The 27,869-nt window shown below is 39.2% G+C and overlaps 1 protein-coding gene across 2 annotated transcripts; it reads left to right on the top strand.

Annotated features, from left to right (window-relative positions):
- The first annotated feature begins 289 nt into the window (after positions 1–289).
- Positions 290–27,083, top strand: zdhhc5a (zinc finger DHHC-type palmitoyltransferase 5a). 2 transcript variants are annotated; one of them, XR_009203807.1, is made up of 12 exons: positions 290–677; positions 13,575–15,441; positions 15,769–15,890; positions 16,983–17,140; positions 17,405–17,577; positions 17,760–17,862; positions 18,146–18,237; positions 18,962–19,088; positions 19,427–19,535; positions 20,593–20,705; positions 23,907–24,899; positions 25,240–25,380. XR_009203807.1 is itself a non-coding variant. In XM_058381796.1 (12 exons), exons 2-12 carry the CDS (start codon positions 15,287–15,289, stop codon positions 25,469–25,471), a joined length of 2,280 nt encoding a protein of 759 aa, XP_058237779.1. In that variant the 5' UTR covers positions 290–677; positions 13,575–15,286; the 3' UTR covers positions 25,472–27,083. The 2 variants fall into 2 exon arrangements, 1 of the variants encoding a protein (XP_058237779.1); XM_058381796.1 differs by having other exon boundaries at positions 23,907–24,802; positions 25,240–27,083.
- The last annotated feature ends 786 nt before the right edge of the window (positions 27,084–27,869 follow it).

The following is a 27,869-nucleotide window of genomic DNA, read 5'->3' as shown; positions in this document are numbered from 1 at the left end:
AAATTGTCCAAAATGTCTTGGTATGCTGAAGCATTAAGAGGTCCTTTCACTGGAACTAGGGGGCCAAGCCCGACCCTTGAAAAACAACACCTGAATTGAATGATTTGGAGGGGTGTCCCAAAACTTTTGGCAATATATTGTACCAGGCTGCAAAAAGTTTCAGGACCCTTGGGCTACAAACGTTGGGTTCATAACCTTATTGAATATTCAATTAACTGGTTTGCGATTGGTCGGTAGAGTCGATCATAACATTCCTAGACCAATAGGCCTTCTGAGGGCGGAGCTAATCACTCGTGGAAACTAAAAGCTGCAGTGAACGGAAAATGTTATATTGGCTTAGAAGAGAATGTGTAGCTTAGCTGTATGCTAATTACAGCTTTACAGGCTTTACAGTAGGACGCGTTGCATAATGTAGCCGTCTGAAGAAAGACACTATTGATAAATATATCTCTTTGAGAAAACTGTCAGCAGAAGAAGTGTATAGTACCGCGCTTATTCGGTCAGATGCGGATTTAGCTTACCTAGCTAGCAGGCTAGCGGGACAACCATTGAGAGATACCCCACCACCCAAAGAATCCGATTAAAGCCGTTATATCAGATCGGATTGATTGGATACCCGGTGTAATAAACGCACATAAGTCAAGCAGCACCGTGTGAAGGGTGTGTCGAACTGACAGGTAAGATCTGGATGTGTTTGTGTTATTTCAAGCTATATGAAAATGGGCAAATGGCTAACTGTGCTAATCGCTGACAACTAAACTGGGTTTTTTTTTAAGTAAAAGAAAGTAAATAAAACAGCAGTGATGTGACTGTGACTAATGTGGGCACAGGGAATGTTACAATTCTGTTGATCAGATTGTTAAACTTGTGTTTATAAAACGAATAATGAGTACTTTTGAAACTTAAAACCTTAAGCATGCACGTTAAGTCAGTAACCGGAATATAAACACAGCCCCGCATTTACATTTACGAGTTAAATCTATCGTTCGGCTTCAATTTGAATAGATTTATTACCGATAGAAAAACTTTAACTGGCTCAATTCCGTTAGCTATAGCTCCCTGTCTAGCTGTCGTTGCATTGCTAACTGCTTGTGGTGTCTAGCTTAGAAAATTATTAACTCGTTTATTGGCAATTATAATTTCAATAAAGGTGCTTCGCTGTTGTGGCAATGCTAAATTGTGTTATCAGTTATAATGGTATAATGGTTCACTATCCAGGCTAAGCAGTTTTTGGCTCGCGAGCTGGCTCACCGGCCTGTGAATTCAAACGCGTCTGATTAACGCCCCTTATTTAAGCATTACATCTCTTTTTATTATTATTTCATTACAGTGCTTTATTACGACATTGTGGTTTTCTTTGACAGCGTTTGAATGTGTCTGGTTGGAGGAACAGGTTTTTATTTGTGGTCAGGTTAATCATCTCCACCCAGATGGGCCCCGGTTTCCTCACCGGTGTTTGGCTGAGCGTGTGTCCGCTTTGCGCGCTCTTTAAAGCGGTCTGGCTTAGCTTGCGCAACCGCTTCGCTCCGGGGCCCTGCTGCGGCGAAACACACCCAAAACACACACGCGCACACACTCGCACACACTCATACTCACGCTCAACGCTTTCATTTTCTATAACACATAATATAAATCTAGCAGACATTCTCTACTTGATTTATCTAAATCACGTTTTGAGTTATCTATAGGCGCTTAGAAATAGGGCTGTCACGATATTATCATTTGGACTCCGATGATGCCAAGCGTAGTATCGCGATTTTCCATACCGACACGATAACAGTAAAAACAATCATTCGCATTCGACCTTCTTCAAACAAATGATTTCACTTTATATTTCTTCATATTATTTATAAATATATATATATATATATATATATATATATATATATATATATATATATATATATTTATTTATTTATTTATTTGTGCTTTCTGATAATTTCTTGGTGCATTCTAGTTTTTATATAAATTAAGGTGCATTAAAACAAAATTTTAATACTAGATTTTCTGTTTCACTAGATAATCAGTTGTTTAACAGTATGCCACATAAAAAATTACTAGCATTTGATAAATAGCCTGGTTGTTTTTGTTCTTGTGGTTCTACCTACCAAGTAAAATCACCAGGCTGTTTAATAGTGATGGGCATTATCAAAGTAATATGAAGTTACAGCATTATGTTTAACGTAATTCTCCACCAGAACTGTGCCTATTGTCCTGACGCTTGTGCACAGGCATTTTATCTAGTCCCATATAGTGCCATGTAGTCCTGTGTAGGTCTTAGTTAGTCCTATGTAGTCCTGGGTAGGTCTTATGTAGTTCTGTGTAGTCTCACGTAGTTGTGTTGAATAACTTGTGTAGTACCATAGTCCTGGAATTACGTTGTTTTGTTTCACTTTGTACTGTACCAGCTGTATGTGGTTGAAATGACATAAAGCCACTTGACTTGGATGTTAGCACTGCCGCCCACACTCTCATGCATGCCGCAAAACATTAAGCCTTTATTTTCTTTATAGTTACGCAGATTTACCCCGGAATTGCTGTTTTTAAATTTCAAAACTAAACCTCAGTATGAGAGCTGTGGTAAGAATCATCTCAGTTTGTCCAGCAATAGCAGATAAATCATGCGTTTCACAGCACTGAATCATTTCCATATTAGCTGTGATGCACAACGTCGTCTTAGCACTGAGACAGAGACTCCATGATACGCAGATGATGTTAGCCCTATGTTCGTTTTGTCTTGTACTGAGATGTTTGCGCTTTTAAACTTGCAGCTAATCCACAGTCTTGATGACACGTCGTACCAGCCATGTGGATTACCAGTGAATAAATCTCTGGAACTCTTAATGCTATTTGAATCAGGTCTCTGACATAGCATCAAGTACTACACTCAAACCTGTGTAAAGACACATTACATCAGCATAGTATGGCAGTGTTTATATAACAACTTTATTATTCACCAATTGACCATATAATTATTTAATTTAATATAGTGTAAGTGTTTTCAGTGTAAAATTGCTTTCAATAAGCAGATTCGAGTGGACACTGAAAAGCATTGCCTTTTTAAAAGGTGGACTGAATCGAATCAGATGCTGTATCCAGTGCCCAGTTTGATGTTGTAACAACATTTTCTCTTTGTCTTTGGCAACATTCGCTTGATGGTACCAGGCTTAAGGATCCTCACTAAATCATCACTAAATGATATGCATGTAAACGTCATAAATGTTACTCTGGTCTAGGGTTTTTCCTCACACGAGACATTTCATCTATACTAGGCTCACCTGCATAAATATACAATATACGTAAATTTTTACCAACAGAAAAGATGGCCATCATAATGGTATGCAAGTAACATAAATTAACTGTCATGTAGGTAAACTGTGATCAGTGCAGCTGTCTCTCTTTATCACATATATTTTGTGCAAACCTCCACATAGGTCTGGGGAGCAATGAAGGAATAAATCAGTAATTTGTTATTTATTAGCTTCCATTTGCATATGCTGGGATTTGGAAACACTAAGTTTCCTTTCTGGAGTATGTCTCTTAATGCAGTGTCTTAATAGGGTTTTTAGGTACTCTGCTTAGGCGCTTGGAGTCAAAACATTACTGAATGTGGTTATAAGTGTGTAGCTTATCTGAGTTATCTGAGATCTGATGCTCGTCTCTGATGCCTGGTTTGTGTAGAGAATATTAGCCAAATGAAGAGAGGCAGAAGAACAGATGAAAGCCCTTGACAATACAGCAAAAATCTCACATTACCAATACAAAGCATCTTCATGCTACACAATACATATCACACTGCAGATCTTTGCAGTGCACAGAACAAGAGCGACTGCATGTTCAAAGATTTGTGTTGAATGGTAAATTCAACATATATTTCGGGTATTTTCCAAAGAGCACCAGGGAAAATGTAAACAATCGGTACAAAATAGTTGTTAGCATCCAAACACTTTCCTTTTATGACTAGTAACAAAGGAGTCATAAAAGCAGAAACCCCTGACTAACAGCAGTACTAAAACGAATCATGTTGTTATGACTTTATCGATATTTTATTGGCCAGGCCAGGTATGAACTTTAACACCGAGTTAGTAAGTTATGTTCACAAGAGATGACAAACCATTATTTTGTTATCAATAAAAGTGATAGCTCTCTATTTTTGCAGGTGATGATCATTTACAAGTGTTAAGCCTCAAGCCCTTAATCAACGATTACGTATTAGACAAACGGCAAGCGGAAGAATAATGTCGAAATAAACCCCATAGCTGGAAAAATGTGTGTCTACCCTTTAAAATTTAGAAAACACCCAGTGGGTACGCAAGGTGTTGTACAGGCCACATCATACTAACCACAGGGTTTTTGAAGGGTGAAGAACCAACAAAATGTCAATATTGTAACATTCCCTTGACTGTAAATTATTTTGTAAGATGGGCCCAGAAAAACGTTAATTTTTCTAAAGAATCTTTTAAATTTTCTTGCTGTACAAAATTGTTTGATTTTTATTTAATAAGCTTTTTTATTTTTTGAATAAGCAGAATTTTATTGACTTATTGAGTTTGTATTAAGATGTAAGATGAGTTTGAGAAGTAGGCTACGTATTAGGTGGGTACAGCTATACCCTGAAGTCATCAAAAATTGCTGAATGATTTCAAATTGCACGACTGATACAACACAAACTGCTATTTGTTGTTTTTTGGTTAACACTTTAAGAGAACATTCTCGGGAATGTTGTAGACAAATTTTCCAAAGTTTCCACACCCAATGCTGTCCTGGAACATTCAACATTTTTTGTTGAAAAACTGCAGGTGTCAAAGCACTCCAGAAAGTTTTCCACTGTAGGGCTAAAAGGTTACAGTGCCTTTGCTTTTTTCCCCATGTTGGGTCCTCAGTCAAATCTAGAAACTACAGTATCTACATGAAATGGCTCAGTATGCACTATTCCCATATGTAATATATGTGAATACAAAAAATATATGCTAATAATTTAGCTAGTGCACCTGTAAAAATATTGTATAGACTTTTATATGGGCTTGAGAATGAACATTTTAGTTAATAAAATTAGTTTACTATAAAAATGCACCCATAAATATTTTCAGTTTTAGGCCATGAAACTAAAGTTTTCTGATGCTTGAGCTAAGAATGTTCAATTCCACTCCCCATTTATATGCCTTTAAAGGTGCAAATATATGTTATTTTTTCCATTTGCGGTATCTGGTGTAAGTCTGGAGGATTAAATATGGCGTCCACAAGAGCTGAAACATCTCTGTCCACCCGGTTGCATGCTAACGTTAAACAGAATAAAAAGCTCCATTTCTTTTTAAAACTTATTGCTGTCTGTGTGATTGTCATAGTCCGCCTCATTGATCAGAAACCCTCACATTGAAAAATATTTGCCAATCTAGAAAATCCAGAACGTTAGTTCTCATAACAGATCTTCCGGCCGGGTTAAGAAGTTTTTAAAATTCAAATATTAATTGTAAAGAGAAAGTTAGTACTAAATACCTGTCTTTTGTTTGTTTAATCAGTTGTGTTCACACTGTGCTAGTCTATTCTGCCTACGCTAGTTACATTGGTAATGTACCATGCTAATTTCCGGGGACACTAATTTCACAAACATGCCAAAAGACCACAGAATATATAAGGTTGCCATCTAGTGTATGTGTAGAAAAAGCAAATATAATTCAGCTTTAACAGCTCTAAACCTGATTAATATTCAGTATGTAAGCTGTTTACACTGTTATGTATGATGTGAATCATTAGTAGCTTTCTCAAGGTACATATGTTAGATCAGTAGCAGTCACTGAGTCACTCGGCACATTCCTAACCAGAGTAACCGCTGTCATTCATTTTAAAATTCTACATTTTAATACATTAACCAATGTATTAAAATTTCCAAATTAAACTTGACCAAATTTCAGCACGTATTATTGCCTCATCACTCTTCTGTGTGCAGTTTAATAAAAGTAGAATGCTGTACTTGCAATTTCACCAATTCGAGTAGTTTTCTGCCAAATATCACAAAATATTGACAAAATCTACAGCAAAATCAAGCCTTTTGGAAGCAGCTATCACATAACAACTCCACAAAATCCTGCAGTGACTGATAGGAACAGGCTATATGCTAAACTTACTACGCTGTGATCAGCTACATTACAGAGCGGTGTAAGGGACTGAGTTTTGTCAGTGTATTAATGTTCATCACAATGTGGCCATGACCTCATTTATGTTCACATTGAATTTTTATTCAAGTTTTATGTTCTTCTCATTGAATTGACGTGTTGTATTCTGATGACTTATACATGCAATAACTTGAGAGCCTGACAGTTTGTCACTTCACTACGCAGACTATGCTGTCTAATGGTCTGTTTTACTCTTCAGCCGAATACAGAAGAGAACACACTGACCTAGAGAGCACTATACATCTGATTGCTGTTAATTCATTTGATTATTGTTTACCGTACACTTCATCTAATTTACTGTACATCTTATTTGAGACGAAAAGCTCATTTCACCTTAATTGACCAGCAGTATAAAAGCATCTCTTTGAGGTAGTGTTTATCTGAACGGCTGAATGATTGAGGTTTAAGGGTCATCTCTAGCTCTATTCAGATTGAATTGGTTTATCAGGGGGATGTCCTTAATAAATTTTTTTATACGTCTCCTCAACAATAAAACTCTTGGATCCAGACAGCAATAAAATTGCCACAGGAGGAGTTTCTGGCGGGTTGTATATTCTGCAAACTCAGAAATGCTTCATGCTTAATTACTTAATTTTGGTTGCTTTTGTTTTTAAGGCTCATGCATTGCATGGAAGAATAGATGTTGTTATGAAAGGTGTCTCTGCTTTGCATGTGCTTCATTGTGGGTTTACCTTTATAGGAGACGGCGCTTATTCACATTTGTGTTTTCTCTCATTCATTTTCATATGTTCAAGTTTAACAATCACTTTCTGTGACGTTATTAACTAGTATTCTTTGAAGGCCTGAACGGATGCTCTGTAAGGCTGAGATTACACAGCAACATGTTCTCAGGAAATAACTATTACTATAACTGGCTATACTAAGCCTATCTAGCTAATATGAGCTAACAGTCAGTTATTACAGTGATTCACTTCAGTTGTAAGAGCTCAGGTGTCTCTGTTCTTGTGGGTCTGATGGTGTGTGTTCACTTCATCTGTTAGACACTACACTGGTACAGCAGGTAGTGTTGCAGCCTCAAAGCTCCAGGGATCCTGGATCGATACTGGGTTTGGGTTACTGTTATTGTGGTGTTTCACATGTTCTCCATGGATCTGTGTGGGTTTTCTTTGGGTTCTTTCATTTTCTACCACCTATTATATACCACCATCTATTCCATTAGGTGGATTGGCTACACTTAAGAGTCCCTAGATGTGGGCATCCCATCCAGATAGTATTCCCAGGATAGGCTCCACATCCAGCTTGTCTCTGACTGGAATAAAACTGTAAAAGAAGATGAAAGTTATTGAAATAATATTTGGGAAAAGGTTTATGCATGGATAATTTTTTTTTCATCTCATCTATTTCTTATGTGCTTTAATTTTGCTGTTATGGCAAGGTTTACATTTTATACACACCAAGCAGCTTGCATAGTTAGAGATGCATGTGCCTAGTAACCCCTTCACTGGTTGTGCCTTTGCCTCTGTCTATTTTATTTGATCATTTTACTCCTTTAAAGAGCAATTAAAGATGACATTATAAATGTCAGATATAGGCTATTGGTAATGACATATTAATAAATCAGACAGTTACTTTACAGCATTTTTATTTGTTTTGCCTAGTGAAGTTCAACCCTGAACACACCTCTTCCACCCTCTTAGGCAACAACCTGATTCAACAATGAATGAACAAGTGAATGAATAAAAACAGAACATACAATACCACGTTGATCCCACAGTACGTCTTTTATGACAGGGTTGTCTCGCAGTCTGAAAATGTCCCAGAACTTTGGTAAGGAAGGTGTGTCTTGTGGAGTCTACATGACTCATAGACTCATCATTGTTGAAATGTGCATGAGAGACACAAAGGACTTTACAAAGTGGACTCATGTTTCAGCCCTGAATGCAGCAGAATACATTGTAAGCTAACGGGCCTCTAGTGCTCAATTAATATCAAATATTTTGTCTGTGATGATTTTAAGGCAGCAGGTCATTATAATTGTCAGACACTAATAGTTTTAGTTAGCTAATTACTAGTTTTAACCCGTTCATGCTAAACCCAACTAAAATGTATGAGACTGGGTATGTCTACTTTTCGGTATATCAGTGTATGTGAGTGTACACATAATGAACACATTTCCAGGTTTGCAATTGTAGCATGTCATCAGGCTCTTACTAAGCTAAAATTAAATTTGCATGTCGTGTCTTATTTAGATTTGTTATATGAAATAAGTCAGACGATTGTAGATAATGATGAAAATTCCTCCTGCATGTGAAGTTAGCCTGTAGTGTAACTTATGGTTGAAGTAGTTTCTTCATGGTCCCTGTTAATGTGCAATAGCATGTTTATTGTTTTACTGGTTATATCAATGTCATGTTATCCTGAGTTCCCACTTCTGGAGATCACTTATCACCGTAATGGTGATAACTAGTAGGGATGCAACAATACAGTTAACCCACGGTTCAATATGTACCGCGGTTTTTAACCACGGTTTTCGGTTCGGTTCGGTTCGGATGTCTTGGCAAATTAAAGTTTTTTCCCATTATTCTTTGCTTAGGTGACAAGAACAGTATGTTAAGAAGAAAAAAAACTGGTTTTAGTTGCAATTCTCTTAATTTTACTTAAATGCAAAAATCAACTTGTACACATTCATAGTGTAAAGAAAATAGTGAGATATAAAAATTAGCGATTGTATGACTTTCTTACAGGAGACGGGTTTGGAGTACGGTGCTCTTTTTTTTCCCCAATCCGCTATGTAATGAACAGTAAGGGTGAGATAACTCTCTGTTGCCCCCGAGGTCCAAATATCTGTTAGTAGAGCAAGGCTTTGTGCTTTAGCCAGTTTTTTTTTGCGCATTTTCGTAAAGGTCGGGAAAAAAGGATGTGTCGGTAGTGTGTAACGCAGTTCGAGCACTTTTATAAGTTGCTGAAAGCCCACACCACCGATCACAGAAAACGGCTGCAAATCTTTAGCAATTATTATATTATAATTATTTTTTGTGTCTCTCGGAACCAGTTGTGTATGAATGGTGGAAGGAATCAGTTAGGAACTGTTATTTTTGGATGCCTGTGTTACCTGCTCTGCCATCCTGCTTCCACATAGTGATATTTCTGGGTGTTGGAGCTGCAGATGTGTGGTCATGTTGGAAGTATTTCCATGTCAGTAGCTACCTCGTGTGTAACAGTCATTTTTTGTTTAGCATTTTTGTTTCATTGGCATTATAGTCAACAAGAAATCCGAAATATTTGTCTCGCTTCACCGCTCTCCAGGGTTAGAGTGAAATCTGACACCAGCATCGCAAGCATGTTTAAGTGCCCCTAACTTTAGCGCTCACTGATTGGATATTTACTCGCGGGGAGGTGTGTCTGTCTCAGCACGTAGACATACAGTACAAGCAAACACAAACAGGCAGTTCAGAGAGTAATAAAACGCATGGTTATTATTGTTTTAAGGAAAAACCGAAAAACCGCGGTTCACATACACATTTTGAACCGTGGAGGACGTACCGAACGGTTCAATATTATATTGAGTATTGTGGCATCCCTAGTAACTAGGACTTTAGGTTTTTTCAGGACTAAGCCCGAACACACAGCTCAGTTCTTCTATCAGATTCCATGATGTTAACATCTGCATGAGAAATGCTGGAGACTCAGTGGAGGTCCAGTGATACCAAGCTTGTCTGGTCTTGTTTTTTAAGGCTTTTCACATTGTAAAACTGTGGTGCCCAACCCAAACACAACAGCCCGCAGGTTTATACTGTTGGCTAGACTTCAGCATGAGAACAGGATTTCGCGTGTTAATCATGACATTTAGGGTTATGTCATGTGCAGGTAAAGGAGGCAAGGGCACAGGCTTGAACAGTCAGGGGAAAAGCATAATTTCATGAAGATAAACACTGAAAGCCCATAAAGAAGTTCTACAGCTTCTAACATCAAGACCTACTGAAAGGTGTGAATGAATGACTCATGAAGAGGCAAAACATTACTTTTGGCAAATATCAGAATAAAAAAGATGAGTGCTGTTTGGCCAATTATTAGACAAACAACAAATATGCAAATGTAATTGAAAAGAAATGACTAAAAGATGGAGGCATGTCTGTATCAGTCCCCATGATGTGCCTTGAAATGCGCAGTGTTATTCAATGTGTTGATGTAATTTCGACTGAAATAGACTGTCAGGGTGAGAGATATTTTACGGCTCCTTTCCTTTTTTTTTAAATAGAGTATAGCTTACCTCACAGCACAGGTTAATGATAGATTATTAAAGACCACTTCAGCAAGGTGATGTTGGCAGGATACTTCTCTTTTTCATCAGATTTTCTGTCCAATCAAGTGCTCTTTTGAATCTGAAGTGCAGATTGATGTCAATAAAATTATTATTATTTTTTTATTAGTGATAGTGAGTTTGTTTTCTTTCTTTCTTTCTTTCTTTCTTTCTTTCTTTCTTATAAATTACTCTTGTCAGAGTAGTTTTAAATGAGCATTTTTTGCATAGTTTTGTATCAGGTTATATACAAACAAAAAACATATTGATTTTTTAATTAAAACATTTTAGTCAGTATGATGTAGCTCTGTGGTGGTTAACTGAGTTAATGTGGTAACAACCCCCAGCGGTAGTTAAACTCATTTAGTGTTGCTTTGCAGAAAAGGTTTTCTGATTTTATTTTTTTAATGTAGTTGTTTAATGCATTTTTTTTTATTTCTCTTTGCTGATTTATTTAATAGCAAGACACTCATATTTTCACACATGACCATAATTGAGTTGTAAGGTTGAAGTGATGTACAACACTAATATAACTTAGGGGTTTACTTGTGCCATTAGACTATAAATGTTATAATGCATTCAACTTGACAAAAAAAATGTGGATAGGGGGCAAGTACACCTCCATGTATGTTTTCTTTTGTTAGCAGCAAGCTAGCCACCTAACTGTAGTGAGTGATGCATATTTACCTTTAAAAAGAGTATCGTCAGTAGGTGTGTTCCAAATCACTGAAATCACATATATTGTACATCACTGCTGATGTGTGTTTAAAAGTTGTGCTCAAGGCACCCAAATATATGAAGTGTGGGATGTTGTGAATGACACTCCAGTGGATGAGAAGTTTATATATATATATATATATATTAGCTCACATATAATTTATTTTTCAACGTTTTAAATTCCCCGTATTCTGCTAAGGCATTGCATTACATGCTTTCGACTTCAGTTAACATCAACTGGAAACAGCTTGTAGTTCTGGTTAGTTGGAAAAACAATAGGTTTCCATTTGAGGTGATACTACCCTTTTAATGTTCATACACTAGAAGGCAGCGTGTGTATTGTATAGTGTGTAGTATGCAATTTGGGATACAACTAGTGTTACAGATTTAGTAAAACCTATGTTGATTTATCTAAAGCAAATACCATTTTACACAGTGTAAGTATACAAGTAAATAGTGATATATAATATAATATATACACACAGGGGTTTGGACAGTGAAACTGAAGCACTGGCCAATTTAGTGCTGGAGGTTTCATGGCTAAATTTGACCAGCCTGGTGGCCAATCTTCATTGATTGCACATTCCACCAGTAAGAGCAGAGTGTAAAGGTTTAATTAGCAGAGTAATAGCACAGTTTTGCTTAAAATATTGCAATGCACACAACATTATGGGTGACATATCAGAGTTCAAAAGAGGACAAATTGTTGGTGCACGTCTCAATGGCGCATCTGTGACTAAGACAGCAAGTCTTTGTGATGTATCAAGAGCCACAGTATCCAGGGTAATGTCAGCATACCACCAAGAAGGACGAACCACATCCAACAGGAGTAACTGTGGACGCAAGAGGAAGCTGTCTGAAAGGGATGTCCGGGTGCTAACCCGGATTGTATCCAAAAAACATAAAACCACAGCTGCCCAACTCACTGCAGAATTAAATGTGCACCTCAACTCTCCTGTTTCCACCAAAACTGTCCGTCGGGAGCTCCACAGGGTCAATGTACATGGCCGGGCTGCTATAGCCAAATATTTGGTCACTAGTGCCAATGCCAAACATCGGTTTCAATGGTGCCAGCAGCGAAAATCTTGGGCTGTGGACAATGTGAAACATCTGTTGTTCTCTGATGAGTCCACCTTCACTGTCTTTCCCACATCCGGGAGAGTTACAGTGTGGAGAAGCCCCAAAGAAGCGTACCACCCAGACTGTTGCATGCCCAGAGTGAAGCATGGGGGTGGATCAGTGATGGTTTGGGCTGCAATGTCATGGCATTCCCTAGGCCCAATACTTGTGCTAGATGGGCGCTTCACTGCCAAGGACTACAGAACCATTCTGGAGGACCATGTGCACACAATGGTTCAAACATTGTATCCTGAAGGCGGTGCCATGTATCAGGATGATAATGCACCAATACACACAGCAAGACTGTTGACAGAGTGGTTTGATGAACATGAAAGTGAAGTTGAACATCTCCCATGGCCTGCACAGTCACCATATTCTAAATATTATTGAGCCACTTTGGGGTATTTTGGAGGAGCGAGTCAGGAAACGTTTTCCTCCACCAGCATCACGTAGTGACCTGGCTACTATTCTGCAAGAAGAATGGCTCAAAATCCCTCTGGCCACTGTGCAGGACTTGTATCTGTCATTCCCAAGACGAATTGATGCTGTATTGGCCGCAAAAGGAGGCCCTACACCATACTAATGAATTATTGTGGTCTAAAACCAGGCGTTTCAGTTTCATTGTCCAACCCCTGTATATATACTTCACTGTGAGCAGCCACGTTGATTTGTCATCACTTAGCGAAATTCCCAGTAATATGCAATAGACAAGGCAAAATTTCAAATGGCTTTATAATCACTAAATATGCTAACATTATTGCATTGCTGATCCTACCCAGTCCATTATATGCACAATAGAACAATAATAAGATTCAGCCAAAAGAAATAGTGAAGCGTAAAACATCTGAATATGGATTTTTGCTTTTAAATGCTATTCCAATTTGCACAATTTTTTTTTTGTCTGATAGTAAGATTCTGATGATTGAAGCTCTTGATTTGACATCAGTATATGTGTAAATGCAATACAAAAACAGGTCTCAATATTTAAAAGAAATACCTACACACTTTTTATAAGAGCATGTGATTTAGGTACATTTAAGTGATTTCTGCTTGCCATGACTATTTTATTTACTTGTATATGATCATTTTTAAAGCATGTAATATCATATCAACACTTGCTAATGCAAAAAAACCTCTAATGCATGACTGTATAATTCACAGCACTTGCTGAGGTTTGGGAAAACATGGCAGTTATTTATCATCTTCAGTCCTTTGTCACTGTAAATAATTACTATATAATCACTCTGACTCAAATATCACTTGAGTGATTTATCAGTCTGTTCTGTTGTTCCGTTTTTTTTCAGATACCACCGTTTACAGCCTGTTGTTTGCTTCACAACGGCATTCTGAAAGGAGCATCGTTGAAAGAAGAGCAGTGATGTGTTAACCTGTTGGACCTATTTCCTCTTTCACTGGATTACTCATACTCTCTGGAGAAGCAAATGCACGTAACTGTAAGCATGGCTCAGGTTGCATGCTTGAGACGGCAACCTTCACAGGCTCTTATGTAATACACGCCTTGGAACAAACGGCACACAAGGAAATCCCACAAGTCTCCCAGCGGAAAGCTGGGCTTTGTTTGTCCTTTGTACTTGGTCTCTCGTTCTCATATGAGCATTTTGGGGTTGTCTGCAGCTTTGTAGTTTTCATTTTACAGTCACTCTACTGATCTTAATGAGCACTTGGGAGTTTCTGGGGCACGCTCTGTTTTAGTATTTCGTGTGAGCTTTTGCATTTTGAGGCAACACAGTGCCTCAGAGAATCTTTGTACTTTTTTTTTTTTTTTTATCATTGTCATTGTAGATGCTTATGTTATTGTCAGTAGATTTAGGCAGGAGCCTGGCTTGCTTTTTTGCCTACATCCTGCTGGTTGGTTGTGAGGACTACAGCTAGACTGGTCCATCACTGCCTTTGGCCTTTTGGCCTAGAAGCAGAATGCTTCGACTTGGTACAGAGAGACTCAAGCAAATCCAGCATAGCGAAGTGCAATATCCCACATGCTGAACGAAATCAAAAGAGACACTTCTATGTTTCCTGAGCTGGCAGAAAGAGCAACAGCTGGAAACAATTTCTGTGCCATCCTCACAACACTCTCTACATCTCTTTAAACAAACATAAAAAAGCAAAACGGAAAACACTAAAGCTGTCACTGCCCTGGTGTTTTGCTTTCTCACCATATTTTACCTCCCTTATCAGTTTTGATTTACTTTCGTAAACCTTTCATCAGGCTGGTTTCTGTTTTACACAGAGATTTTTGAAAGCTTTTATCAATACCCGGAGTCCAAACTACCTTATTTCGAAGTAAAACCTTAATGCATTAACTACAAAATCCATGTCCTAAACATTTTATCCTCTACCTCTTTTAAGTTGTAAAACCAAAAGTTGAAAATACCGCCACTCATTTATGGTTATTAAAGTTCAGCCACAGGGAACACTAATTCATCATTTAAGTGCTTTTTCTCATTGCTTTTATGTTGCTTTTACCAAAAAACCTTTAGCCATATACTTGTGTTATTGGATTGTTTTTGTTTGGTTTTTTATCACTTGTAGCTGTTTTAAGTTGAATGATATTTTAAAAACGACCAAAATGGCTTTTTTAAACAAAAATCATTTGCAAAGAAGCCAAGAAAATTATTGAACTTATCTCAGAGGCATTCATAAAAGCTTTTTTTCCTCCCTTTTGCTGGCCTAAAAGGGTCAGGAAACAGTTGATGGCTGTGTCTCTGATCAAGGCTGAGTGCTGTGTAGAGTGCTTTCGTGGAGTGCAGAAGTCCTGATCTGTGCACTTTTTTATTTTTTATTTATTTATTTTATTAAATTCATTGCTCATTACGCTCATTTCATTTGACTCTTTCAGCTATAACTATGCAAACAATCCGTCTTCTCTTTATCTTGAGTCGAGGGGGAGAAGAACTGTTATTCCTCCCATAGCCTGTTTCCAAAACACACACACACACACACACTCCTTCAAAAGGGTGGTTTCTCAGTGACTGCTCCTCCTGGTGCACCCTGGGTAATGCCGAGTAGCAGTAAGAGTGGGGGGTTGTCTGACCCCGCCTCCCCTCCCCACCCTACCGTACCGTCCCGCCCTTTTCGACCCAGCCGTTACGTACCGGTGTCTGCAGCAACAGCCTTCCTGGTGGGAGCAACTACACTCTTTTTCTGCTTCACGTAAGTATGAGCACATACACACACGATTATCACGTTCATACATAATTTAATTTCATGAGTGCGGCAAAATTGTAGATGGGTTTTGAACAGCTCAGATTTTGATAAAATGTATAAATGGCAACGAAGAGCTTGGACTACAGTCTGAAACACACAATTAATAATACCCATATTTACCCATAACATTACCCCTAATGCAAAGTCACTGGTCATCAGTATTTCAGCTGCCTTCTATAGCCAGTACTTCTTGTGTATGGGTAAATTGTGTTGACATTGACATAGCGTATGAGTGGGTGATATGACCCTTTTCTTTTTCCCTTTGTGTTTCAGGTGCCCATGGCTTTCAGAGAATTTTTCTGTTGCCATACCAATATACAATGGCATCATCTTCCTTTTTGTGTTGGCCAACTTCTGTATGGCCACCTTCATGGACCCAGGCATCTTCCCGAGAGGTAGCCAACAATCTCCGTTATAAAACATTATATTTATGTGCTTTTTATACTGGTAGTGTTTTCAACCCGTGTTGACTTTAGAGGCAACTAAGTCATGAGTCATCATGTGTCTGTAGCAGTCTTTTTGTAGTAATTTTTAAGGTTCTGATAAATGATGGTACAGAAAATGTCCAGTTTATTAGTCTGATTTACTTTAACATTAGTACATTACTATAATAGTCAGTAGTCAGTTATACCTCTTGCACTGTTGAAATCTAAATTCTTGATCACTAAGTAGATGTTGATTGATTTTCTAGAACATCAGTTTGGTTAGTAGTCTGTCTGTCTGTGTGTACTTTGTAAACAAAGATATGGAAACTGCTTACAGAAAGCAATTGGGTTATTATCTGATTGAAGTATCTCTCCAGAAATTTATTTAGGAATTGGATTGACATTAGCTAAAATGTTATTAACTTATTATTAGCTATGACATACATGGAGTGCTATTCAGCCAAATGTAAGTGGCAGTGATGCTATGTGATGGTTTAGCCTGCAGTGCCTGGACATGTGTACATATCACATAGAAGCTCTTAGCATTCAATCTAAAGAGAAATTAGTCATACAATTCTCTTGATTCTTGCAAATCTGTTGCAAAGACATATTGTTTTAGACATACAATAACAAGGACCTTGTGGCACTGAAAGCCGAAATGCTGCCCAAACAGATGCGTTTTTATGGTGAAAAAAGTTCAGGCATCAGCTAACTAGTTTCCTGATGTAGCTTGTAGGAGATCTGTGTAGGTTTGTTATTAGTCAGTTGGCTAACTAGCAAGCAATGCAACCTGGCATTTTCTGACACAAATTCTGGCTTGCTCTTAAAAATCACAATGGTCTCCTGTTGAGTTTCTCAGAACAGGAGGCTCTGCCAATGTCAGAGTGATGGCTATCACTCAGTAGTCTACATTTATAGCTGCAAGGTTTAATGTTTTATATTAATGTGCTAGATAAGTTATTTTTTCTATAATGCCAGCTGACACATGGACATTGTAACATTAAAATGTTCTGGTTTTCTCAATTTGAATGGATACAGTCTCACATAACTTTTGCATTGCAGCCGAGGAAGATGAGGATAAGGAGGACGATTTCCGAGCTCCGCTCTATAAGACGGTGGAGATTCGGGGCATACAGGTGCGCATGAAGTGGTGTTCAACCTGCCGGTTCTACAGACCCCCTCGCTGCTCACATTGCTCAGTGTGTGACAACTGTGTGGAGGTATGAATACAGCACAGTACACATACATCTACAGGGAAGTAGCTAAATTGTCACCCTGTTAGATTTTAGTTAAATGTTATTAAGCCGTCCTGCCTGAATGGTTTTGATGGAAAGGGAAGTGTTGGAAGTGGAAGTCTTGTTGGATCTCTGTATAAAGACCATTCTCATTTTAGGACTCTCTCTGTATCCGTATGCACTTGTCTGTGTGTTTCTAATGTTATGGTCTGAAAGTAATTTTCTCCCATGTTCCACCTCTTCCTGTAGGACTTTGATCACCACTGTCCATGGGTGAACAACTGTATAGGCAGGAGGAACTACCGCTACTTCTTCCTGTTCCTGCTCTCTTTGACAACTCACATCATGGGTGTCTTTGGGTTTGGGCTGCTCTTCATCCTGTACCACACACAGCAGCTTGACCGAGTGCACTCAGCAGTCACGTATCCTTTCGGCTGTGATTGGCGGGGGTGTGTGTGGGAGAATGTCTGTGGTGAAGGATGGATCCATGCAGTACTACACAGAGTATATGGATTTTGACACTAAGGAATAAATATAGAACTTGGCATGGTATAGCTTTTCTGTGTTTCTGTGCAATTGTGCCCCTTGACCCTCTTTCTCTCAGTATGGGCGTTATGTGTGTAGCAGGACTTTTCTTCATCCCAGTAGCAGGCCTTACTGGTTTCCACATTGTACTGGTAGCAAGAGGCAGAACCACTAATGAGCAGGTTTGTGTGAGACAGTATTGATGCTGATTGTAGGGCAGTTTTATAGCTTTTTGTTATGACTTCCACTGGACCATTCTTCTTCAGATTATTATCTCTGTCCATTAGTTCAGCCTGTTTCTTCCTGCTTCTGTCTAATTCTAGTTCTCTTCTTATCTTTCTGCTTTACTCATGTTCCCTTGCAGGCTTTATCTTGGAAATGTTTCAATAAAATAAATTCATCGTGCATATAAAAGTGTGTGGATGCTCGTCAATGAAATTTAAGTAGCTGCTTTTTTTGTTTTAGGTAACAGGAAAGTTCAGAGGAGGTGTGAACCCCTTCACTAATGGCTGTTGGAGAAATGTGACGCGTGTTCTCTGCAGCTCCCAGGCACCCAGGCATGGACTATGTTTTTTATTTTATTTTATTTTTTTTTACTCTGTATAACCTGTATGCTTTCTGGACAGACATTACGATGGCTTTTCAGTGAAGACGCTCTTAAAATTTTTCTATATACTCAAAGGTTTTTAGACAGCAGACCAGACCCATGTGTTTTTTTTTTTTTTTGTAAATAATGAACATCCATTTCTATATTTAGTCGCTTGCTCTGGGGATTTTTTGCTCATTCAGACCCAAGAATATAAGTGAGGTCAGGCACTGATGTTGGCTGAAAAGACCTGATGGTCAGTTAGTACCCCAGTTCATCCCAGTTCAGTAGTGTTGAGCCAAGGCTCTGTGCAAGCCACTCGAGTTCTTGCAATATAACCTTCAAATTGTGTTTCTAATTTGTTTTGCAAATGAATTTGAGTTGCATGAATTTGCCTAAGCCGTCCTACCAATGCTGCTTTTTTTCTAGGTAAAGAAACTAAAGACGAACCCTACACAATTAATACTTTAGGTGAAACACGGGCAAATGCAAACATATTTTAAATTTCTCATAGTCTGCTATCGTTTTGGACAAGATCTTCTCACAAAATGTTTTTTTGGGCTTGCATAGCTCTGAGATTTTTTTTAACATGCAGATTTCCTTATTTATGTTAATATTTTTGAATGCATTTTTACTTTTTAATCACCAGCTTATTTTCTATTCATGCTGACAACGGGTTCCCTTCTCTTCCTCAGGTATGTGGGCAGGAAGAGAAAAGCGCAAACGGTGTCGGTTCAGCCCCCATTCTTGAGGCCACAACTCTCCGAGGCGCAGCTGGCAGCCAAGGTGCTTGACAACGGTATCCATGGAGATCTCCACCGGGTAGGCCATCTACACGCATGCATACATACATGCACTCATACACACACTGTTATTTCTGTCTGCATTTGTCCTGTATGTGTGTGTCCACTTTAGTTAATTGGCTAATTAGTCAGGAAAAGTTCAGTAGAGGAGGAAAAGTAAGCAGAGCAATAATAATCATGGTAGTTTTAAAATTCTGCTGTTTTTAAATCAGAATTATAGGGAATCCAGTTTCCTGGTTCTCTGACACCCTCCAATCACACTTTTCCTCTATGACTCACTACCTCAAATGTAATTCGCTTGCTGTTGTTTTTCTTTCTTTCTTTCTCTCTCTCTCTCTCTCTCTTGTGCTGTCTTAGTCCAAGAGTAGTTTAGAGATGATGGAGAGTCAGTCTGCTGATGCTGAGCCACCTCCTCCTCCTAAACCAGAGCTTAGATACCCTGGCCTGTCGAGAGGACCTGCTGAAGGTACACACCCACACTATAATGTCCTGCCTTTTTCTTTTCTTGATAATTACACTGGGTCTGGACTTCTGTATTATGCAATACAGCTTGCCATTTTACAGTTGGAATTAAGAGAGACATTGTGCTTGATTTTACATTATTTTAAAAAAAGATTTTTTTACACTTGGCAGTCCAAGAACAAGTGGCACTGACACAAGGAAGGGTGACTGGACACAGCCACTGTTTAAACCAGATACCACATTGCTTTATTCATTTAAAGATCTTCTGTTCAGTTGAAACCTTTCTGGCACATGGTGCTATTATATGCTCTGCCAAAGTCATATGTTGCAGAGAGTTTAGTGGATCTTTTCTTAAACTCACTGTAAGTGACTGATGGCCATGATTTTAATGATCAACAATAAGCATTTATTTGTCACTTATAAATTGCAACACTTTGAAATTGCTTTCTTTGCATACCCCAGCTTGTTGGGGTCAGATTGCAGGGTCCACCATAATGTAAATCATCCCTAAAGCAGAAAGGATTAGGTTGTTGGGCCTTGAACCTCTGATCTTCTGATGAGAGCCCTCTGAACCATTCTGAACTACTGCTTTAGAATTCTTATAGTGCATTTCAAATCGCCTACTACTTCACTATTCAAACAAGAAATGCACTTTAAGTACCAGGATGATGCACTTACTCAACAAAAAAAAGTGACATTTTGCACTCAATAGTCAATTCCCCCGTTAATAACAGTTAGTCATGGTGTGTTAGTCAGACACTGTATGATTAGAGACAAGTCACTGCTTAAAAATTGAATTTGACTGCACGTAAGGCAGAATGAACCCCATTTTGTCATAATTTAACATTGACATTTCAAATATTAGTCATATTCTATTCTGGTATGGGGTCTCTGGCAATTTTACGTGACTGGAGAAGCATTGCCAAAATAGATGCCAAGAATTTATTAAAAGATTGTTGGATCACTAGGTGTGTTGAGGCCGCTGTAACCCAAAAGTACTATTGAAAGAAGGACCAGGATTTGTGTGTTTGTCTGTAACCTGTCACTACTGTGTTTTCCAGAGAGCAGCCTGTTAAATAAAGCTCCACCAACTCCCACCATGTACAAATACCGACCTACATACAGCAGCCCAGGGAAGAACCACACTGCTCTGACTCACGCCTATGCCAACCAGGTAACCTGTGTACTAGTGTTTTTGTCATTGTGAGTATCGATGTTAATTCTTTCTGTCATGTACAGTGCGTATGTGTGTGTCTGTGTCATCTGGCTGTGTTATTATACCTATAAGCAGTGATGAGTGTGTAAATCTGTGACCTCAATCATCTCACTCAATGCTTCAGTAATTATCATTTACACACTTTATATTTTAATCCTCTTGTCTTTTTTCTATTTTTAATCTATTCTCATGCATTATCTTTTGATTTGATTGACCCAGTGGCTATCAGTTGAACAGTATCAGTAAGTTGTCACTGTACGTATTTTCTGTTTGTGTTTTTTTGTTTGTGTGTGGGTTTTTTTTGTCTGTGTGTTTTTTCTTAGTATTAGCCTTTTTCCTACTTTACAGACCTCCGCATCATGTATTTAAGAGCTTGCTTATGTTAAGCTCTTAAGATAAACCTAATTTAGATTGCTGTATACATCTTCTGTTTCTTAAGACAGCTCTGTTTGGTGGGTGGACAAATCATAAATTTGTTTGCTCTGGCCCAGAGATCAAGTAAAGGCTGCAGTGTATGTCCCATGTTTTGGTCGCTAAAAAATACTAAGTGTGGCTTCTATAAGTGGCTTCTAACTTGATGTGAAACTAGTTTGCTATTTAATTGATTAATTAGGATTCAGATAAACAAACAAGAATGTGGTAAATTATCATCTTAAAATTCCTAGTGTACCATATGTTTACTCCCTCAACAGAAAAGCTGCACGGTGTGTTTTAACTACTGTAGCTTGACAGTTAATAGTCAGCTAGCAGGAGAAGTTACATGACTTTTATGGCTCTGATCCAGAAAAAAAAAAAAAGAACCTGGACACGAAGTGCTTCTCCCAGGTGCCCAGCCTTGTGGTTTGTCCACTCCTCATTATATTTTGGTGGCTCAGATATATTTCTGGTGTATGAACATGCCCCTTTGCATCATTTGTGCATTTATATATTTATGTTTATAGTTATGTGGTTTATATCCATCGGCACGGGTGTGTCAGTTTGTAAACCTATTTATTATTTATCTGTTACATCAGAATTTTCAGAGTGTCATTGAATAAAATGGAATGATGTGATTTGTTCACCTTTTGAGGAAGCCATATCTCCTTTACTAAGACTGACCGGTGGGACTACATTGGGAAAGGCAGGTGCATAGACCACAGCTTTTCAATAGAGACTGACTGGTGCATGGGCCACACCTCCTTTCCAAGGACTGACGGGTGCGGAGAAAGAAAACTATAGGAGCAATAGATTAAAAATGTACTACAAAACAGAATTTTAAAAAATCCCTTTAATAGTTCTAAAGAGCTGTGTGTGATGTTACACTGACTCTGACACACTGTTAGGAATCTGTTAATCTTGGTGCTGAATGAAACTGAGAAATGTTCACACCACTAATCATTCAACTGCCACTCCCCAGTGCTGATTGATCTGTCATGTTTATTAACGTCAATGTAAGGTGGTGAGACATGATCGGTCATGCGATTTATTTAAGCTGTTGTACACACCCTACCTCTAACATCTAGAATGATATTAATTAAGCACTGTGAAGGATGATCTTTATTTGCTGCATTAACCTTTAGTCGGATTAACACATGATTGACCTCGATTTCATTGTCCCTCTTTTCTTCAGCAGCACACCCTCATACACCCACAGCCCCCATCTGTTGTTTTAGCACAGCCGTGTATGTGTGAGAGAGAGACACACACGAGTCTGTTTCATCTAATTTTCCTGTGAAAATGTACCTGGATCAAATGATTTACTCACCATACTCATTTATTCAACATTTAAGTGAATTCTCGCTGGCCTTGTATGCAATCCTTTGACCTTTTCTGTTTGTAATTTTCTTCTATCTGTGTAAATATTCAAGTTGTAACACTAAGCCTGTTAAGTTTTCCTGTATTAACCCTCTGGTGATTGTTGTACATGGATGGGATTTGAGCCACAAACTGAGGGGTGTTGCTGGGTAAAAATGTCTAATCCTGCAGTCTCAGCAAGTCTGTCCTGGCTCTCTTCGAGTCAGTTACAATGAAAAGAAAAACCCATCAGACTGTGGGACACCACTCATTGTGGCTAGCATTGTTTTAATACTTTGAGCTGTGCATAGAGCTTATGTAAGGCATATCCCTCTAGAAAAATCAGTTTAACTAAAATCCTTAAATGTGTTTGTTTCTACACATTTGAAGAGGGTTAAAGAAATGCAGTTGCTGTATAATTCTTGATTCTGCGCATTCAGAAGTTTATTCATTTCCTATAAGAGGAACAGTCATTTGGCTGAAAGACAAATAGCATGTTTATATTAATGTCCTTGTTGTAATAACTTACTTTTATAGTAACAAGCGCCTTGAAGCTTCTGCTGCTTCTTTCTAAGTTGCTATTGATGCAGTTATTATTGCTTGCTGTACTGACTTTGTCATGACATTCAATACCTGTCCGGACAGACTTTAGGCATGCTTAGTGCAAATGCTAGAATAAACTCGTATAATCATCCGCTCTTTAATGGGACTGTCATCTTTATTAATTCTGAATGAGCAAGTCCCTCGTCTTTGTTGTGACAATGATGCTACTGTGCAAGTACAATCGTGAGGTGGAAAAAAATCAATAAGCACTTATATTTATCTTAAGTGGTAAAAGAAGCCATAGAGCACACAGAGTTTTAGTATAGTTATAAATGTGCTATTGCTTGTTTAAAAGAAAAAAAGATCAGTAATATGTGTTTATAGATCGACATTTTTATAGAGAAAATAAACTGAGAAAATGGACCCCAACAGCAATCTATACAGTCGGAATCAGATATCCAGAAGGATCTAAACATTTAAAAAAATTAAAAATTTAAATTTACATTTTTTAAATTTAAAAAAAAACCATAAGCAGGTCTTACTTATCAGGATAGATTAGAAACTCTTAGTATAATTGATTTTCTTTTTCATCTTGCAGTTCTTATACCTCAGCTACTTTTCCAGTGTCGTTGCTGATTTTTGTCTTAGACGTTATTCTTTTAATCCTTATTCTTAAGTATTTCTTGTTTTTAAATGCTTTTCTCTGCCTCCCTCTTTTGCTCTCTCTCTCTCTCTCTCTCTCTCTCTCTCTCTCTCTCTCTCTCTCTCTCTCTCTCTCTCTCTCTCTCTCTCTCTCTCTCTACATTATGCTGTCACTCTCTTGCTTTCGCTCTCTCTCTCTAGATGAGTCGTGGGGACAGTCTGAAGGAGTCCTCCTCCTCTCTCCTCCAGTCCAGTCAGCAGCCGGGTTTCCGCTCTGAGCCCAGTCTGGATGGCCGTGATGGAGGAGGAGGAGAGCGTTCGGGTGCTGAGCGACCCTCCGGAGGCCAAGGGGCACCGCCAGCCCCTGGAATCTCTGCCTATTCCTTCGGGGGTCGCTCTTACCCCTCCTTCTCCGACCCCACTGTGCTCTCCGGAGGTGGTTCTCGCTCCTCCAGTGTGCGCTCCACCACACACAATGCGCCGCCCTCTGAAGCCTCCAGCTACAAGAGCTCAGCCAATCAAACGCCTCCACCCCGCAACGGCAGCTTGTCCTACGACAGCCTTCTTACGCCCTCTGAAAGCCAGAATTTTGAATCCACATCCCCGAACACACCGCTTGGCTACACTTCCCCGTTTCTGTCTGCACAGATCGCCCAGCAGCGAGAGGAGGAGCTACACCAGCCCTCCTCTTCCTCCAGCTCTGCACTGCTTGCTTCACCTCACCGTGGCACCGCCTACCTGCGTGGCTCTGCCTCGCCTCCGCCACTACCTGACCGAGAACGTGAACGGCTGCTTCATGATGCACAGCCTCGCCAACACCATCACCACCATCACCATCACCACCAGCATCGACCGCCTCGCTTTTCTCGCCCCCCGCTCTTGTCTGATTCAGGCCTGCCAAGGCCCTCTAACCCATACCGCACACGCTCCACAGATGCGCCACTGCCCCCTTCTACCCACCCACCACGCACAGGTCACCCACCTTTAGGCAAATCTCTGTCTTACTCGAGTGCCGCAGCCGCTGAAATGCAGTACCGCCTTGTGCGTAAAGCCTCCGCCTCCACCTCGGCTGGGGCAGGGGGCATCCAGGCGCCCAAGTGAGTAACAGCCTCTGCCTTCAACGCTCCACGCTGCCTCCTGCTGCCTCCTTCCTCCTCCTCCTCCTACTACTCCTCCTCCTCCTCCCAGACTCCCGTGAGTGGATCTCTCACGTTCTCTCTGCCTTTTCTGTCCCTCTTCCTACCTTTTGTTTTCCTCTCAAGCTTTTGCTATTGTTGGGTTCTTTTTAGTTTTCTTGCTGCATGTAGTGTTATAATTGCACTGTTGGTGTTTTGTTATCTCAGGTAAGAAGATGGTGACAAAATCTTCATGCAACTTTGATTTGTTTGATTTCTGTGGGGTTTTATTCGTTTGTTTTTGTTTATTCGTTATATAAATTTTTTTGGTATTTTTTTGTCCTGTCATCATTGAAAGTTTAGCTTTTTTGTCAAATCGCAGTAATCTATCAACATTTCTCTCTTTCTCTGCCACTCAGGGACGAGATTCAGATGAAATCTTATAGTCGGACAAATGGGCAGCCTAAATCACCTCTTCCTCAGTCCCCTTCTTCGACCCCCTCTTCCCCCTCTCATCCAGTCAGTGTCTCCACACGACCAGGACACGCCTATCCCAGTGTTGGCTCTTCTCAGAGCCCCGTCCACAAGCCTGGAGGTGGGGTGAAGAAGGTGACGGGTGTCGGAGGGACCACTTATGAGATATCAGTTTGAGTGATGGGCAGCCGTTTGACCAGTCCTGTGTCAACAGCTGAGCCATGGACCTGCCTCCTCTACTGACTTAACGGTCAGAGTAGAGATTCACTACACTGTTGGAAATGTGTTGAACACAACAGACATTTATTACAAAAGCTGGAGTAAATGAAGGGACTCCAGACCTGTGCTTTACTTTTATACATGGGGAAAGTTTGGGAATGCTGACCCGCTGATTTGAGGTCAGGTAAGACACTGTGGAGGAGGGGGAGGAGAGTTGCTTGTACAATTCCTGGACTTCTTGACTTGCCATTAACGAGGAGGTGTGACACTCGAGTTTGGCAGATGACTGGACTGCCTTGAAAAATCAAATTATGAAAATGGTTGCTTTATGTCAGCTGTGTAAATCATAAATTGTATGTTATGTATAGAAGGAAAAAATGGTTCAGTTTTCCCAGGGTTTTTCTCCAAATGGTTGGACAATTTTACAGCATATTCCTGCTATTTTGGACCACTGTGATTGGCTCATGACCATTCTACTTCGGTGCATTAACCAATCGGAAGCGGAGAAGTAATAGTAATGAAAATGGTCTAAATTGTTTATCGAGATGATCCTTTTCAAGAGAGTGTTTTTCAAGCAATGGCCTTGGAAATCAATAAGAAATGTTTTTATTTAATTTTTCAGTCTTATTTTATATGAATTTATAAATAGCTATTGATTAAGCATTTCAGGCGTGATTGAGTAGCGCAGGTTTTACGTAGGTTCTGTGGTCTGCATGTTACATATGAAGATCAGAGAAAATCTCCTGGAAACACGCATTACTCGAATGCAGCCTGTGGTTTTTTTTTTTGGTTTGTTTTTTTTTTTTTTTTTTTTTACTAGGGCTGATGAGATTTGTATCCAGTTTGGGTTTTTAATCAATCCAATGGGTGGGGAGGGAGACTTGTCTAATTTTGAATGATGGTTGCTACGACCGCTCGGCGGCTGGGCCTACGTCTCCAGGTTAAGACAAGCCTCAGAGTCAGCCAGGTGAATCCTATGTAGCATCTTGAATATACACGGCACACAGGTGAGCACATTTTGTGGGATATATTTTCAGAGTTACCTTGTAATGTCTGTCTGTGAGATAATGTCTGCTTTGGTTTATCAATTCCTATTGAAGAGACTCTCTCTAGTGCCCTTGTCTAGCTGACTTCAGTAGAGAAGAGAGGTGGGAAACCAGTGCACTTGGATTGGAGAATGGTTGAACCAGTCAATAAGTGACTGCTGTAGTTATGAATTATAAAATGCCTTTTTTTTTTAATTTAATTTTTACTTTTTAAAAAAATATATATTGTGGATATTTTGCAAGCTTTGTGTTTCAGTGATTCCTCAAAATGTTGGTGGCTTTGGATTGAAATGTAGATCATGTTTGTTCAATTGGGTGGGGATTTTTTTTTTTTTTTTGACAGCCACTAGTCAATTCTATATGAGAGTTAAAAAAAAAAACAACACCGGGAAATATTTGCCATCTGGATCAGTATGTTTAATTAAGAAGGAAAAGGTGTACTGTATAGCCGTGTGTGTGTGAGTGAATGTGTGTCTGTGTGGGTGAATATGGTTGAGCATTGTTAATAAACACTTTATAAACTATTTGAGCATTGGACTGGATCAATAATTTATTTTGAATCATTTTGTCTTTATCAGTTTTTGTTTGATTAAACTATGATTTCTGTTGTGATGGTTTTGGAACTTGCAGTTCAAAAGAAAATGAATAGCTTTGTTTAAATGAAACATGCTACAGCAAAATATCAAGGGTTTAATGCCATTTCACTCACTAGTGTCCTCCTGTGCAGCACTTAACCTTTCACCTTTAGTAACCTGCTGAATAATGCACATTCTTATGATCTCCTCCCTGTACCAAAAAAGATTCTCCAAGTATAACACAGATCAGGCATAACATTATGAGCAGTGAGAGGTGAAGTGAGTTCACTGATGATCTCTTCATCATGGCATCTGTTAGTGGGTGGGATATATTAGGCAGCAAGTGAACATTTTGTCCTCAAAGTTGATGTGTTAGAAGCAGGAAAAATGGGCAAGCGTAAGGATTTGAGTGAGTTTGACAAAGGGACAAATTGTGATGGCTAGACGACTGGATCAGAGCATCTCCAAAACTGCACTCTTGTGGGGTGTTCCCGGTCTGCAGTGGTCAGTATCTATCAAAAGTGGTCCAAGAAAGGAACAGTGGTGAACCGGAGACAGGGTCATGGACAGCCAAGCCTCATTGATGCACGTGGGGAATGAAGGCTGGCCCGTGTGATCTGATCCAACAGACGAGCTACTGTTGCTCACATTGCTGAAGAAGTTAATGCTGGTTCTGATCAAAAGGTGTCAGAATACACAGTGCATGATGGGTCAGGGCTGTTTTGGCAGCAAAAG

This window comes from Hemibagrus wyckioides, linkage group LG03 (genome assembly GCF_019097595.1).
Source record: "Hemibagrus wyckioides isolate EC202008001 linkage group LG03, SWU_Hwy_1.0, whole genome shotgun sequence".
NCBI classification, from domain to species: Eukaryota; Metazoa; Chordata; class Actinopteri; order Siluriformes; family Bagridae; genus Hemibagrus; species Hemibagrus wyckioides.
This window is presented reverse-complemented; position numbering and strand designations above follow the sequence as displayed.